This window comes from Phacochoerus africanus, chromosome 3, assembly GCF_016906955.1.
Source record: "Phacochoerus africanus isolate WHEZ1 chromosome 3, ROS_Pafr_v1, whole genome shotgun sequence".
In the NCBI taxonomy this organism is placed as follows: domain Eukaryota; kingdom Metazoa; phylum Chordata; class Mammalia; order Artiodactyla; family Suidae; genus Phacochoerus; species Phacochoerus africanus.
The window spans coordinates 185,776,716-185,793,153 of NC_062546.1; the positions used below are offsets into that span (position 1 = coordinate 185,776,716).

The 16,438-nt window shown below is 48.1% G+C and overlaps 1 protein-coding gene across 2 annotated transcripts; it reads left to right on the forward strand.

Moving 5' to 3' along the window:
- Positions 1 to 5,365: 5,365 nt before the first annotated feature.
- CXCR2 (C-X-C motif chemokine receptor 2) lies at positions 5,366 to 15,017 on the forward strand. 2 transcript variants are annotated; one of them, XM_047773469.1, is made up of 2 exons: positions 5,366 to 6,002; positions 13,346 to 15,017. In XM_047773469.1, the coding sequence occupies exon 2, from the start codon at positions 13,371 to 13,373 to the stop codon at positions 14,430 to 14,432; it is 1,062 nt and encodes a 353-aa protein (XP_047629425.1). In that variant the 5' UTR covers positions 5,366 to 6,002; positions 13,346 to 13,370; the 3' UTR covers positions 14,433 to 15,017. The 2 variants fall into 2 exon arrangements, with proteins under 2 accessions (XP_047629425.1, XP_047629426.1); XM_047773470.1 differs by lacking the exon at positions 5,366 to 6,002 and adding an exon at positions 8,154 to 8,548.
- The last annotated feature ends 1,421 nt before the right edge of the window (positions 15,018 to 16,438 follow it).

Sequence of the window (16,438 nt, forward strand, 5' to 3'; positions counted from 1 at the left end):
AACCACTGTGGTGACTTGATGGGTCCCAAGTTGTGAGCGCCTGGAAGAAGGGGCTGAGTCTAAGTGACTGTGCACTGCTTACTCAGCTAGACTTTAATATTAAAGACAGTTGACAAAGGAAGTTCCCGCCATGGCACAGTGAGTTAAGAAACCAGCTGCTGGGAGTTCCTATTGTGGCTTAGAGGGTTAAGAACCAGTCTAGTATCCATGAGGATGTGGGTGCAGTCCCTGGCCTCCCTCAGTGAGTTAAGGATCCAGTGTTGCTGCACACTGCAGTGTAGGTCACAGATATAGCTCAGATCCCACCTTGCTGTGGCTCTGGCTTAGGGCAGCAGCTGCAGCTCCAATTCCACCCATAGCCCAGGAACTTCCATATGCTGCAGGTGTGGCACTAAGGAAAAAGAAGAAAAATGAGTTCCCGTCGTGGCATAGCAGAAACGAATCCAACTAGGAACCATGAGGTTGCGGGTTCGATCCCTGGCCTCGTTCAGCGGGTTAAGGATCCAGCATTGCTGTGAGCTGTGCTGTAGGTCACAGACACAGCTCGGATCTGACGTTGCTGTGGCTGTGGCATAGGCCAGCAGCTGTAGCTCCGATTCGACCCCTAGCCCAGGAACCTGCATATGCCATGGATGTGGCCCTAGAAACCAAAAAGAAAAAAAGAAAAAAAAGAAAAGAATCCGACTGCAGCGGCTTGGGTCACAACTGCGGCTCCAATCCAATTCCTGGCCCGGGAACTTCCATATTTCACAGGTGTGGCAAAAAAAAATTTTTTTTTGTCTTTTGTCTTTTTGTTGTTGTTGTTGCTATTTCTTGGGCCGCTCCCGCGGCATATGGAGGTTCTCAGGCTAGGGGTCTAACCGGAGCTGTAGCCGCCGGCCTACGCCAGAGCCACAGCAACGCGGGATCCGAGCCACGTCTGCAACCTACACCACAGCTCACGGCAACGCCGGATCGTTAACCCACTGAGCAAGGGCAGGGACCGAACCCGCCACCTCATGGTTTCTAGTCGGATTCGTTAACCACTGCGCCACGACGGGAACTCCCAAAAAAAATTTTTTGAAGGCATTTGAGGAGTTCCCATCGTGGCTGAGCAGAAACAAATCAGACTAACATCGATGAGGCCACAGGTTCAATCCTTGGCCTCGCTCATTGGGTTAAGGATCCGGTGTTGCCATGAGCTATGGTGTAGGCCGCAGACCTGGCTTAGATCTGGCATTGCTCTGGCTGTGATGTAGGCCAGCAGCTACAGCTCTGATTAGACCCCTAGCCTGGGAATCTCCATATGCCTCGGATATAGCCCTAAAAAGACCAAAAAACAAACAAACAAAAACCAAAACAAAAACTTTTTTTAAAGGTATTTGAAGAGGACGCGTGTGACTCCATAGTACAAAATCATACCTCCGGGTTGCCCAAGAAGTCTTCCACGAACTGTGTGTCATTCGTTGGGCACCCAGTTGTGGTACTTCTGAGAAGGCTGATTCAGGAGTGTGGGGCTTGCTCTATAACAAGGTGCTTATCTGCCCTACCTGGGCTCCAGGGCAGACTTTGTGGTCTCAAAGAGGCCTGCGTGCTATTTCTGTCCCTGCTGCCTCGTTTGGACTGCCAAGGCCCCCAGAGTGGTTGGGCAACCCTGTGGCTCTGACCAGAGCCCATGGACCGCCTCTTGGGGTCAAGGCCTCCCCAAGTTGCTTCCCATTACCAGCGCATGGAGGAAGAGTTTTGCAACAGCAGTTCCTACCCTGGAGAGCTAGTGGGGACTTCTCTTTATCAGAGGCGGCAGTGAGGTGGGGGCCAGGGAGTGGGGGGAGTGAGGAATCGGGGCGGTAGAATCAACATCTACCCTCAAAGACAGCAGTACTTTCCTGGAGGCCACACTTGCCCAGACACTTTTATTAGGCTGAGTTCTGATGACAGCAGAAGACATCACGATCTAATAGGGACTCCAGTGTGTCATTCAGACCTACTTGATGAACTGATGGGGGACAGGGGAGCTAGCAGAAGCCTAGGAAGAAGAGGAAGCGAGACACCCCTGGGCAGGAGCTCAGGAGGAAATTAGGGACCAGGAATGGGGGAGCTTGACCATCTCACCCTCTTTGGGAGGGATGGAAGGGCAAGGCCAAAGACAGCCTCTAGATCAACGCTGCCTCCCGAAGAGTCCCCACCAAGTCCAATGGCGAGCACGGAAGCTCCACAAAGATATCAAGAAGCTCTTTAGATCCTGGGGACCCTTGTAGGCAGAAGGTTCCACAAGGGTTCCCATAGACACCCCTGAGCATGGCACAGTGAGGGCATCGGTCTCCCAGCAGTACCAAAGGAGCACCTGGGGAACACCTCCAACAGACTCCCCCAAGTTCCTGGGGCGCACTCTGCAGGGAAGTAAGCCCTGTATGAACACACAGGGTCTGAGCCTGTCCCATCTGGGTAAATGCTGTTGATGTGACTTTGTTTGTGCTCGCCTGCTGGGGGTGCCCCGGGAAATTTGAGCAAGGCTATCATTTCTTTAAATAAGATGTCACTCGGATGCACCAAGGTGCTTCAGTTTCCCCACTTTGTCCATCTCTTCGGTGCTCCACAAAATATTGTTAAGCACCTGGAAGGTGCCAAACACTGTGATTGGTTTGGGGAGACAGAGATTTCATACGTATATACCCCTGCTCTCAAAAGCCACACAGTGAGGAAGAGGAAGTAGCCAAACTGAAGATTACAAATTTCTGAAATTGATGCCTTCATAGAGTTGGCCCCAGGGATGCATAAGAGCACAGAGCAGGGTGGCATCACACAGAGATATGACTGGGCTGGCCTGGAAAAGAGAGAGAGTTGGCCAGCCCAAGCGGGTGGGGACGAGGAAAAGGGAAATGCGTGCCAAGGCCCAAGGGCAACCAGAACAACTCTGTGGGGGAACTGCAGGTCTTCCCCTGGGGCCAGAGTTAAGGATTCAAGGGGGCATGGCCAGTAATGAGACTGGAGAAGCACGTGGGCACCAAGTGCCTGGATCAGGAATTTGACTCTGCTTGAGGGCAGTGGAGATCCTTCAGGGGTTGCAAATGGGACAGAAGGTGATCAGATTCACAATTTAGGAAGATGGTTCTGGTAGAGAGAGGAGGATGGATTGAGGGAGTAAAGACTCAAGGCAGAGAGCGCATTGAGGAGAACAGTGGGGCGGCAGCAGCAACCATGAATGCCAAGCACCATTCTAACTGCTTTGTACATAGCAACTCATTTAATCCACATGACAACCCTTGGCTGTAGGTGCTCTTGTTATCCCATTTTACAGATGATGAAACTGAGACCAGTGAGATAAATTGCCCCAGGTCTACAACCACTGACATTAGTGGAATCCTAACTCAGACAATCCAGCTCCAGAATCCATAGCCATCCCATAACGAAGGCAATAGTTTAGGTGAGAGAGAATAAAATGGGGGCCTAACATCATCAGTGAGGACGTGAGAAGGAGATAGTTGAAAAAGATATTAGGGAGATGGCCTCTGTGCAGAGAAAGAGCAAGGCAAGTGTGAGAGTGGGCATGCCCACTTCCGGGTTAAGGAGGAGCGCATGTGTCAGGGACTTCCATGAGACCAAGTTTCTACACGTTGACTTTGCAGCATCTGTGGGACCACAGAGGAGATTTCAGGAGGTGACAGCATGGGAGAATTTGCACTTAGGAGAGAAGCTTAGAAGAGAAGCTGGGGAGTTCCCATTGTGGCTCAGCAGAAATGAAGCTGACTAGCATCCATGAGGATGTGGGTTGGATCCCTGACCTCCATCAGTGGGTTAAGAATCCAGTGTTGCCGTGAGCTGTGGTATAGGTTGCAGATGCAGCTCGGATCTGGCATTGGGCATAGGGCAGCCGCTGCAGCTCGGAACATATACATGACGCAGGTGCGGCCCCAAAAAGCAAAAAGAAGAAGAGAAGCTGGGACCCTTTTGCTGTGGGTGGAGCTGAAGCCAAGGAGGTGGGTGGGCTGGTGTAGAGAGAGAGCAGGTAGAGAAGAGGACCGAGGCAGACTCCCAGGAACATCCACATTTGAGGAATGAATTGAGAAATAAAGCAATGCACGACACCAAGAGAGGTTGGGGAGAAATAAGAGAATGGGGTCAGTTGGGTTAGATGGTGCAGAGGTCAAATAAGATGACTTGAATGGTATCCATGTCACTGTAAATAAATTTTGTTTTGTCTTTTTGTCTTTTAGGGCCACACCCGTGGCAAGTGGAGGTTCCCAGGCTAGGGGTCTAATCAGAGCAGTAGCCACCAGCCTACACCAGAGCCACAGCAACACCAGATCTGAGCCACATCTGTGACCTACACCACAGCTCATGGCAATGCCGGATCCTTAACCCACTGAGTGAGGCCAGGGATCAAACCCGCAACCTCATGGTTCCCAGTCAGATTCGTTTCCACTGCACCACTGTAAATAGGTTTGAAAAGCACACAGCCAGCTGGGAGAAAATATTTTACCATATTTGACAAATATGAGACAGTGTGAGTAGGTCGGGTAACAGGCCCTTTTATAAACTGACAACAGGAGAGTTAACTGGAAGTCTTTTTGAAGGGCGATGGAGCAGTATTTATCACAATTTAAACGTGTACACTTATGACCCAGCCAAATTATACTTAAGCTACTGAAACCTTCATACAATTTCCCAAAGACCTACATCCAAAGATGCTCATAGGGAGAACCTAAGGATTCATCTATATGGTAATTATCAGATAAGCCATGTTACAGCCATGCCAAGGCCCATGACGTCGTCACTAAAAAGAGCGAGATGGATCTTTTAAGGAAAGAAGAAAGGAAAACATGTTTGCATATGCACGAGGGGAAATCTGGAAAGACGTTCACAAGATATGGGTGAACAGAGAGGGAGAAGGGAAGCAAATTTTACTTTCTATGCTTTTGTATCACCTGTACTCTTTACAATATGTACGCTTTATTTTTAGAATATTGAAACCGTTTTATGAGTTCCCGTCGTGGTACAGCAGAAACGGATCCGACTAGGAACCATGAGGTGGCGGGTTCGATCCCTGGCCTCACTCAGTGGGTTAAGGATCCAGAGTTGCCATGAGCTGTGGTATAGGTCACAGATGCGGCTCGGATTTGGCGTTGCTGTGACTGTGGTGTAGGCCAGCGGCTACAGCTCCAATTAGACCCCTAGCCTGGGAGCCTCCATATGCTGCGGGTGTGGCCCTAAAAAAAAAAAAAAAAAAAAAAAAGACAAAAAAAAGTTTTATTTAAAAAAAGGGTTTATTGGATTTAGCAACCCCAGATCATTGGTAACCTTGGCAAAAGCCCTTCCCACAGAGCGGCGGGAGGGAAGCTGGTTGCAGTGGGTTTTGTAGTGAACAAGAAGTTGATGAAGTGGAAACAGCAACTGCTCACGGCTTTCTCAAGAAGTTTGCCTGTGCAACGGAGGCCCCGGGGGAGTGGCAGCGAAAAGGCCCAGAGGGAGGGAGAGAAAGACACACACAAGCTCAGGAAAAGAGGTGGTTGAGGGGTAGAGGGCTCAGGACACAAGATGCTCAAAGATGTAGGAGGTGCCAGGTGCAGGAATTCACCAGAAAGAGAAGGAGGGCTACTTCTCACGCTGCCCCTAGGAGAAAGGAAGAAAGCGTGCACACCTGTCAGTTTTGGGGACTGGGGTTGCCTGCATCTCCCTTGTAAAGAAGGAGGCACAGGTTCAAAACCAGACAGAGGTGGATGAGGTAAACCTCCACCTTGAGACTAGCAGGCTCGTCTAGAAGATGTGAAAATTCCCAGTGCTTATTACAGAATCACCAGGCAGAGCCTTGGCCCACAGTCAGAGTCCCAGGACAGCCCTCATTGCTCCTCTGTGGAAGTACCTCCCCTGGTGGACCTCCTGGATTTCCCCTTTGGCTGCCCTGGGTCAGAAGTTTCCACATAAAGCTTGCTTCGCTTTTTTCCTGTTCAACAGCCCTGACAACTACCAAGCCCTGAGTCACAGTGGCCTCTCCAGTAGCACAGCAGCTGTAACAGCAAGAGCAGGTAGGTGAGCTGTCGGTTCTTTGGGTGGCTGGGATCATGTTTCTGGTGGAAGGAACTTGGACATGTCAGTCTCCTCCTCTGAGTCCCATAAGAACTGAGGTGATGAATGGCAGGAACTTAAAGCTAAAATAATTGTCTTCACCAAGACGGCACGGTATGAATAAACTTTCTAAAGTAATAGGAATGTTCCATAGCTGCGCTGTCCAGTGTGATAGCCAGCAATCCCGTGTGGCTCTTGAGTACTTAAAATGAGGCATTAATTTTTTTAATTTTAATTAAGTTAAATGTAAAAAGCAACATGTGGCTTATCGCCTCATGTCCCATTGGGCCACATCAGGCCCAGAGAGAAAGGACTTGTCCAAGCTCACCCTGGCCATTTAAGAGCAGACCAGGACTGGATGTTGGGTCTGTCCTCACCCTCAGCCCCATCCACGTGCCATGGTGGGCTCAGTGGAAATGAAATCAATCTAAAGGAAAAACAAAGAAGTGGGCTGGTTGGGAAACATCAAATCTGGACTGGTCCTTTCTAGACCTTTTGTAGTTAATTGTCTGAGACAGAGAAGTACTTTCTGGAGCTCAGACACCTGAGGCTGGGAATCAGCCCCTTGTTACAGTGGACAGAAGGCCAGATTTGAGGTCAGGTAAAAAAGTCTTAAAAACTACTTAAAATTCAGTTCATCTGCGTCACTCTAGGTAAGTTGCCTAACTCCAGAGTTGTAGTTTCCTCATTCAGAAAGTACACATTTCGTGCGGTTGCTGTGAGGATTAAATGATAGATTCTGAAAAGCGTTTTTCCCGGATGCTAGACCCTAGCAGGCCCTGGACATTACAGCTAGTGTTACTGTTATTACTCAGGTTAAAGCAAATTAAGATGTACCTGGAAGTTAGCCCAGAAAGCAGACTCCGTTCTTTCGCTTGCTGGGGGATGTAGTGGGAGGGACACCATGCTAGTATTTGACAAACTATTCAATCATCATCATCACAACAATAAATGCTAACATCATACTTTTCATGGGTCTTAAGTGTTTTACAGGTAATCCCTCACTTCCTCCTCAGCACAACCTGATGAGTTAGAGTCTATCACCGGCCACATTTACGGATGAGTAAACAGAGACTCAGGAATGGTCACTTGCTCAGAGTTGCTAGGCTTGCGGTGTTCTTAACTGCTGTTCTCTTAGCCTCTCTCCATAAGTCCTGGGCCTCTGTCTGGGTTTAGCATCAACTGGCCTGGAGTCACTGCCTTCTCCTCCAGCGTGGGGAGGAGAGAGATGGCAAAGAACGTTTGCTGAACAGTTGGGCTCAAGGTTCATTCCCAAGGGTAGGCAGCTGAGATGAGTTCACCACAGGCTTTAATCACCCTATGGGCCCTGGAATGCAAGGAACAAGAGCCCAGGTTAAGGAGAAGTGGAGGGAATTGAGGCATCCATTGCTGGGGTGGGGGCTTGGAAAGGAGCCGAGAATTAGTGTTCACTGTTCTGCCTGTATTTGTGCTTTCCATTGTAATCAATAGCAAAGGTGACAAAATATAACCTTGGTGTCACTGAACATTGGTTTCTAAAATGCATTTGAACTTGGGTGGGATTTTAACTTTTACCCAGTGACTTTCTTTCCAGATTAGATGGTCTTGATTCCAAAGGTAGTAGCTACTGCAGACCTAATTCCAAGTGACAAGCTAAGGGAAAATAGCAACGCCCTAAGAGAGGTGCAGAGTCAGAGCAGACAGCCAAGGAGTGAGGTGAAAGACAAAGTGAGGTGGGACGGGGCCCCACTGGCAGGTGGGAGTTCTCAAAGGGGTGTGACACGGAGAAGGAATCTGTGAGGCTCTAAGGACACCCAGGGTGGGTGGGGTGCAGATAAGAGGGATTAAGTCCAGTTAAGAAAGCCACCTGACTGGTCAGAAGCTTAAGTTCCATCTTTGTAGCCTAAAAAAGCTGTTCCCCTTTGAGACGGGAAAGTTGTTTAAAAACAGTATTGCTGGGACTTCCCTGGTGGTGCAGTGGCCTAAGGATCCAGCATTGTCACTGCTGTGTCAAGGAATGAGTCCTTGGCCCAGGAACTTCTGTGTGCCGCAGCACCACCGAACAGAAACAACAACAACAAAAAAAAAACAATAGTGCTGTTGGGTTGTAAGCACGGGAAACCCAAAACAGTTGGAGTGTGGGGCAGAGTCAGACAGAGCAGCTGAAAGAGCTGGGGACTGCTGAGCTTAGGGCAAAGCAATCTGCACAGTCCCAGGCAAACCACTTCCTTTGGATGGGCCTCCGTTTCCTCATCTGTGAAATGGAAAGATTGATGAGAAAACCCCACAGGTCCCAATATGAAGTACGCCAGTTCGTAAAATGACTGCTCGTTATCAAAGAGCTGACCTGGGAATTAATTACTCAAGCTATCAAAAGCATCCCGCACCCTCAGGGGGCTCCACCCCAGGATTGAGCAATCTAATCCACCACTCACTTCCTCCGCTGGGTTCTCACCACCGCCGCCCTTTCAGTCAGGCACATCTGCCCTCCTGGAGGTGTCCCACAGGTGACAGACCCAGAATCCTGGTAAGTCTTGGACCATCCACCCTCCCTCCTTCCAGAATGTCTCTGTTCTCTGTCCCCCTTGACACCCATCCTCCATTATCCTGAGCATCTATCCCTGTACCCCTCAGTCTCTCCAGTCTCTCTCTTTAGCCCTCCCCACCCCTCTTCCCTACACCTGCCTTCAACAAGTGCCTGGGGCAACTCTCTGCCCACCCACTTCTCTTCCTGACTCAGCCAGCTTTCCCCGCCACAGCTAGGATTGGGTCTGAGGAAGAGCCAGACACTGCTGAGTCCCTCCTCCCTATATTAAATCCAAATATGTGTGGGTTATGTAATAGAGAGAAGGAATACTGGGGCTGGATTGAATTTGTTGTTGTCGTTGTCGTCGTTGTTAAAAAAAGATGGCCTTAAATGTTGGGGCTCTAGGAGTTCCCATCGTGGCGCAGTGGTTAACAAATCCGACTAGGAACCATGGGGTTTCGGGTTCAATCCCCCGCCTTGCTCAGTGGGTTGAGGAACCGGCATTGCCGTGAGCTGTGGTGTAGGTCACAGACACGGCTCGGATCCCACATTGCTGTGGCTCTGGCATAGGCCGGCAGCTACACCTCCGATTAGACCCCTAGCCTAGGAACTTCCATATGCCGCAGGAGCGGCCCAAGAAATGGCAAAAAGACAAAAAAAAAAAAAAAAAAGTTGGGGCTCTAGTAAATTGCCTTTTCATGAAATAAGTTAGAATCATCCCTTACATGGAATTTCTGAATTATTCTGAGTCATTAAGGGGCTGGCAATTTCACTCCATGAGGGAACCTCTCTCTTGGTTACTAAGAATAGGACAGAGTGGTCAGCAGGGGCCGGTCAGTTCAGGGGCATTCGGTGTATTATTCACATAAGGGCTGTTTCTCTCCTTCTGAGCAAAGGAAGCAATGCACAAAACAGCAAACAGGGGGAGTGAACTATATCTAGGTTAATGTCATGGTATCTCAAAAACTTGTTTACAGCTATGCTTAATACATGAGCTGTGATTTTTTTTTTTAAGAGAAAGAGATCTGTGGACTGAAATTAGCATGTGAAGCCATTCACACCTAGGTGAAATCCTGGTTTCAGCACTCAGAGGCTTTGTGACCACAGGCTGTTTCCTGAGCCCTGCTGAGCCCTGCTGAGCCCGTCTCCTTTCCAATAAACGGGGCTAATCGTATCTGTCTGTAATAGCCAAGCCAGATCATGTACCTGCCAGGCACCAAGCAAACCTCAATTGTCTATCTCCCTTCCTTTAGTTTCTCCCTTTAACTGTCAAAACATCCTCTCCAGAGATTGATAAATTGAAAAGCAAACAACAAACCAGTATTCTCCTCCCTGACTCCTACCCCAGTGGCTGGAGGTCATTGCCCTGGCTTGGTTCCCCTTTCTGAGTTCCCTGCCTTCTGTCCTAACTAGCATGGTCTCCCTCTTGACCCTCAAACTGAGCCTTCGTGCCTGGGAGCGGGAGCTCACCCATACACCCCCAGCCCTCCTCCGGCACAGCAGAGCCCTGGACTATCTAGAATGAGGGCTTCTCTGTGAAAAAGACCTGGCTGTTGCTGCTGCTGCTTCTGATAGGCAGTTTCTGCCACTGCGCCAGCTCTGCCTTCTCACAGAGCTTCTCAATGTGGGGTTTTCTCAGGGCACAAGCGCTCTCATCATGCTCTCTCTCCATTCAAAGGCGGATCACCTGCTCCCAGAAGTGATCCACCTTGTAACCACATTCGACAATACCCTGGACCTCTGAGCAAACTTGCTTTTGACTTTGAGGCTGCAGAGCAAGTGATCTCTCGCAGGTTTTGCTGGCAACACTGGCTGAGCCAGCCACACTGACCACCTCTCTCCCTGCCATCCCAGCCTCCTGGCCAGACCGGCCCAGCCTCACCATCACATCATTAAGGTTCATGAACTGACCTAATTTACTCTACCTGCGGTCTCTGTGTGCTGAGAAGGCAATTTATCTGGCCCTGGTCACTTCGGGGAGACATAACCTCTCAGGAAGGTGAAGGCTAAGAATTCTATCGCTCTAGGGGACAATGACAGAAACAGACTTCCTTCTAAAGGGAAAAAATTCCTAGGATTTCTGTAGTTTTTGATGATGGTGGTGGTGATGATACTGTTGTCTTAATATCTGTATCTCCTTTGCAAGGCTATACACTTTTGATTAACCTTTTTTATTTGAGATATAATTCACATACTATAAAAGTCAACAATGTTCAATATACATTTCAATGGAATTTTGTATACAGACCGTTTCAGCTTAGAATGGGGGCTTACAATTTTTCAGCTCTACCATGGTGCAAAAGTGATATGCATCAGCTAGAAACCATACTTGAATTTTGAATTTTGATCTTTTCCTGGGCTAGCAAGGAAGTAGTCTGATAGTCTGATCCTGGGCACCGGTCTTGCAATCATGACAGTAGGCAATATACTTACAACAATTTTGGACCCAGACAAGCCACCATTCTGTTGTTCATTTTCAGTCGCATGATCACTGCCACTATCTAATTCCAGAACAATTTCATCACCCCAAAAAGCAACCCTGTGCTCATTCACATTTCCCCCGTTCCCAGCCCCTGGCAACCGCTAATTTACTTTTTGTCTCTACCAATTTGCCTGTTCTGGATATTTCCCATACATGGAATCATACAGTATGAAGACTTTTGTGAAACTCTCTTCATGGCTCAGTGATTAACGAACCTGACTAGGATCCATGAGGATGCGGGTTCGATCCCTGGCCTCGATCAGTGGGTTAAGGATCCAGCATTGCCGTGAGCTGTGGTGTAGGTCACAGATGTGGCTTGGTTCCCACATTGTGTGGCTGTGGCGTAAGTCCATGGCTACAGCTTCAATTCGACCCCTAGCCTGGGAACCTCCATATGCTGTAGGTGTGGCCCTAAAAAGAAAAAAAAAAAAGAGTCTTTCATGTCTGACTTTTTCCACTTAAAATAATGTTTCCAAGGTTCATCTGTGCTGTACCTGTATCAGTACTCCATTCCTTTTTTGTAGTTAAATAATATTCCCTTGTATGTGTATACCCCAATCTGCTTATCCACTTACCAGTCGATGGACATTTAGATTATTTCCACTTTGGGGCTATCATGCTACTAAGAACATTCACACACAAGTTTCCATATATGCTTTCAGTTCTCAAGGGTATACTAGGAGTGGAATTGCTGGGTTGCATGGTAACTCTATGTTTAATTCTCTTAACTCCTGCCAAACTGTATTCCAAAGCCACTGCATCATTTTACACATTCCACCAGCAAGGTGTGAGGGGTCCAACTTCTCCAGATGCTCATCACCATCATTATTGTCCTTTCTTAAGAATTATGATTGCTAGTGATGTAAAGGAATTCCCGAGGCTTTTTACTTTGTGTTCTTCTTGTTAACCCTGGGTTCCATGTTGAAGGGGGCTACCGACTTGCATGAGGTCACAGGACAGCCATACCTTGTTATAAAGAAATGGCATGGTGCTGATACAGTTTGTGCTTCAAAAGGAAGCTAACTTGGAGTTCCCATGGTGGATCAGCCAGTTAGGACTGGATGTAGTCTCTGTGAGGATGCAGATTTGATCCCTGGCTTTGCTCAGTGGGTTATGGATCCCGCATTGCCATGAGCTGTCATATAGTTCGCAGATATGACTCAGATCCTGTGTTGCTGTGGCTGTGGCATAGGCCAGTAGCTGTAGTTCTTATTCGACCCCTAGCCTGGTAACCTCCCTCCATGTGCCGCTGCTAAGGCCATAAAAAAGCAAACAGAACAAAACAAAAAATAGGAAGCTAATTCAGTAGCTGGTTACTTTCCTTTACTTCCTCTTTGAAAACTAGGAAAACATTTCAGAACGGCTTCCCCCAGAAGCAGCCCCTCTGCTACCCCTGCAACAGGGACAGAGCCCACAAAGGTCAGTTTAGCTAGGGTTAGTCTAGGGGTGCTGAAGAGTCAGGGTTGGAAAAAGGCACTAATTTGCAGGACAAGAAGGGTTCCCATTAGGCCTGGAAAGACACCAAAACAAGGATCATGTGTCCCCACCTGACTTCTCTGCTTCCTGCTGACCCGCCTCCTTCTGCCAAGGACATAGTGCCTTTCTGGGCTCATCTCTACGTGGCAGAATATGCCTGCCCAAAGCTTTCACCCACATGGAGAATCAGTCAGCTACCTGCTTGTGATTTTTAATATATTTTTCCAAACTACACCAATATTCCCAGAGCAGGCCTCCTGCCTCTCATAAGAAAAATGCTGGGCCATACTAATGGAGTCAACTCCCTTCTAGCTCAGGTGGACCAAAGCACCATGCCACCATCAGACTGCTTAATCAGAACACCTCTTTTAAAATAACTCTTAGAAAACTGGACGAAATGATTCACTTCTCAGCTTTATAGTCAAGCCTTGATCTTTTTCTCGGGCTCTAACCCAATTGGATGGCCCCCAGATTGAGAACTGAATGATATCTCGGGTTTCCAACGTTAAAATCAGCCTCAAGAGTCAAAGATGCCCACCACCTGGGTATCCAAGACGTGTTCTGTAGGGATTATCCAAAGAAAAGTGGCTACAGTGGCGCTGTCATGGAAAGTAATGAGAACCTCCCTCTGACAGACTGAAGGGAACTCTTTGTGTGAAATGTATCATTTATTATTAAATGTGTCTCCAAAACTTCAAAGCACTGGCCATTCCTTGAAGAGAAAGTTAATTCCGTGTAATATACAAGCAAACACAAAGAATCATATCTGAAGTTTGCAGGCTAATGGGTAGAGTCTGGAGAAATTTCATTGTGCAGTAACCCTCATCTCTCTTCTCTAGGATTGAAATTAAGTTTACCTCAAATATGACTGCATTTAACTTTGAAAACTACGAAGGAGACGATTATAATTACAGTTACAGCACTGACCTGCCCTTGATTCTACCAGACTCTGCCCCATGCCGGCCAGAATCTCTGGATATCAACAAGTATGCCGTAGTTGTCATCTATGCCCTGGTCTTCCTGCTAAGCCTACTGGGAAACTCCCTGGTGATGCTGGTCATCTTATACAGCCGGGTCGGCCGCTCTGTCACTGATGTCTACCTGCTGAACCTGGCCATGGCTGACCTGCTCTTTGCCCTGACCTTGCCTATCTGGGCCACCTCCAAGGCAAAGGGCTGGATCTTTGGCACCCCTCTGTGCAAGGTGGTCTCGCTCCTGAAGGAAGTCAACTTCTACAGTGGTATTCTACTGCTGGCCTGCATCAGCATGGACCGCTACCTAGCCATCGTCCACGCCACACGCACGCTGACCCAGAAGCGCCACTGGGTCAAGTTCATATGCATAGGCATCTGGGCCCTGTCCTTGGTCCTGGCCCTGCCCATCTTCATCTTCCGCAGGGCCATCCATCCACCCTACTCCAGCCCTGTCTGCTACGAGGACATGGGCGCCAATACAACAAAGTGGCGGATGGTGATGCGGGTCCTGCCCCAGACCTTTGGCTTCCTCCTGCCCCTGCTGGTCATGCTGTTCTGCTACGGACTCACCCTGCGCACCCTGTTTGCCGCCCACATGGGGCAGAAGCACCGGGCCATGCGCGTCATCTTTGCCGTCGTGCTCGTCTTCCTGCTCTGCTGGCTGCCCTACAACCTGGTCCTGGTGGCAGACACCCTCATGAGGGCCCGGGTGATCGCTGAGACCTGTGAGCGCCGCAACGACCTCGGCCGGGCCCTGGATGCCACCGAGATCCTGGGCTTCCTGCACAGCTGCCTCAACCCTCTCATCTACGTCTTCATTGGCCAGAAGTTTCGCCACGGGCTCCTCAAGATCATGGCCATCCACGGCCTGATCAGCAAGGAGTACTTGGTCAAGGACGGCAGGCCTTCCTTCGTTGGCTCTTCTTCAGGGAACACTTCTACCACCCTCTAAGGCCCCCACGCGGGACTCCTCCCTTCCCCTCGGTGTCCATTCTGAGCCAGCCTCGTGTCCTCTGGCTGTTCACAGCCCTGGGTCAAGGCAGCCCCCCACTGTGGTTACAGGAAGTTGCTGAGGCCACTTCCTTGGCAGGCCCCCACCTTCTGGTGTAGAGAGCCTGCCCTGGCCCCCAGCCCTTACCGTAATTACCTTGTCAACTGCTAGAGCTCAGTCCACCCGACTCTACCATTGAGCCCACAGCCCTCTGTCTTCTGGCAGACGTTCTTTGAAGGTGTTCTTGAAGCGATTACAGAGAGTTCCCACCATTGGGAGCCATTAGTCTCAAACACCGTGGGTTCCTTCCCCAACTCTCCCTTTCCTTGCCTCCTGGCAAAGTCTGCCTCCCTTGAGAGAGGCTGAGAAGGACAGAAACTCACTTTCTAAGGCTCTCTTAAGCTATGAGTGGCCCTATCACCTGGTTCTGATTAATAAGACTGAGGGGCACTAGTGTGCTGGTAGGCCATTCTCCTAGGGAAAAAGTCTTGATTTGTAGGATTTGCCATGCTCTGTGGTATAAATAAATGCTCCCTCTATGGCTGATTTCAAGGGTGGTGATGTTTAGCAACCAGCTCACAAAACCTAGAAAATGCAATAATCTGTTTTACAAGCAGATACAAATTGGCTTCAGCACACCGTTGCTTAAGAGGAAGTCTGCTGGGGCCAGGATATTCCTGATTAAAAGAGAGAGAGGAGTTTCCTAGTGGCACAGTGGGTTAAAGATCCAGCATTGTCATGGCAATGGCTCAAGATGCTGCTGTACCCAGGTTCAATCTCTGGCCCAGGAATTTCCACATTCCATGGGTGCAGCCAAAAATAAATAAATAAATATGAGAGAGAGAAAAACATATCCTTGGTCCTTGCCTTTGAATACATTATAGAATATGACATAGGCATATACACAGAGGCAGCCACACCATGACAATGAGGCAAAATATATGCCCAACACACTCAGGCTGACAGAGCCAAAGGATAAAAAGAACCTGAGAATAAAGAGCCCAGAAAAACCTAAGCAAAAACAGTCAAATGATTCTCAACAGGGTGCCAAGACTGTTCAACTGGGAAAGGATAGTCTTGCAACAAATTGTGCTCGGAAAATTAGATATCCACAGGCACAAGAATGAAATTGACTCTTACCTTACACCAGATAGAAAAGTTAACTCAAAATGGATCAAACCTAAAATTAGAGCTAAAACTATAAAACGCTTAGAGGAAAACATAAAGGGAAAGATTCATGTCATTGGACTTGGCAATGATTTCTCAGCTATTACAACAAAAGCATAGGCAAAAAATACAAAGGTAGGTTAGTTGAACTGCATCAAAATTTAAAACTTTTGTGCTCAAAGGACACTGTCAACAGAGTGAAAAGACAAACCACAGAATGGGAGAAAATATTTGAAATCATGAATCTTCAAAAGGGTTAATATCCAGAATGTACAGAGAATTCTTATAACTCAACAGCAAAAAAAAAAAAAACAAACAAACAAGAAAACAACCTAATTTTAAAATTGGCAAAGGAATAGACCTTTCTCCAAAGAACATAAAAAAAATCCCATCACTAATAATTAGGAAAATGTAGATCAAAACTATAGTGAGGTGCAACTTTACACATACTAAGATGACAGTTATAGAAGAAAGAAAGAGAGAGAGAAAGAGAGAAAGAGAGAAAGAGAGAAAGAAAGAAAGAAAGAAAGAAAGAAAGAAAGAAAGAAAGAAAGAAAGAAAGAAAGAAAGAAGAAAGAAAGAAAGAAGGAAGAAAGAAGGAAGGGAAGGAAGGAAGGAAGGAAGGAAGGAAGGAAGAGGAATGAAGTAAGACTAAGTAATGAATGACGAGAATCCATTAATACCCGCCCCACCTCCCTAAATACCTCCCTCCCCACTCCATCCCACCCAGAAACCCAGCCCTAACCTCCCTCCCTCCGCCCTCCAGCCTGTTTTGGTTCTTCCAAATAGTATGACTGCCG

What these genes read in the sequence shown, in the direction of transcription:
- CXCR2 (XM_047773469.1), top strand. Translation starts at nt 13,371, where the DNA reads ATGACTGCATTTAACTTTGAAAACTACGAAGGAGACGATTATAATTAC.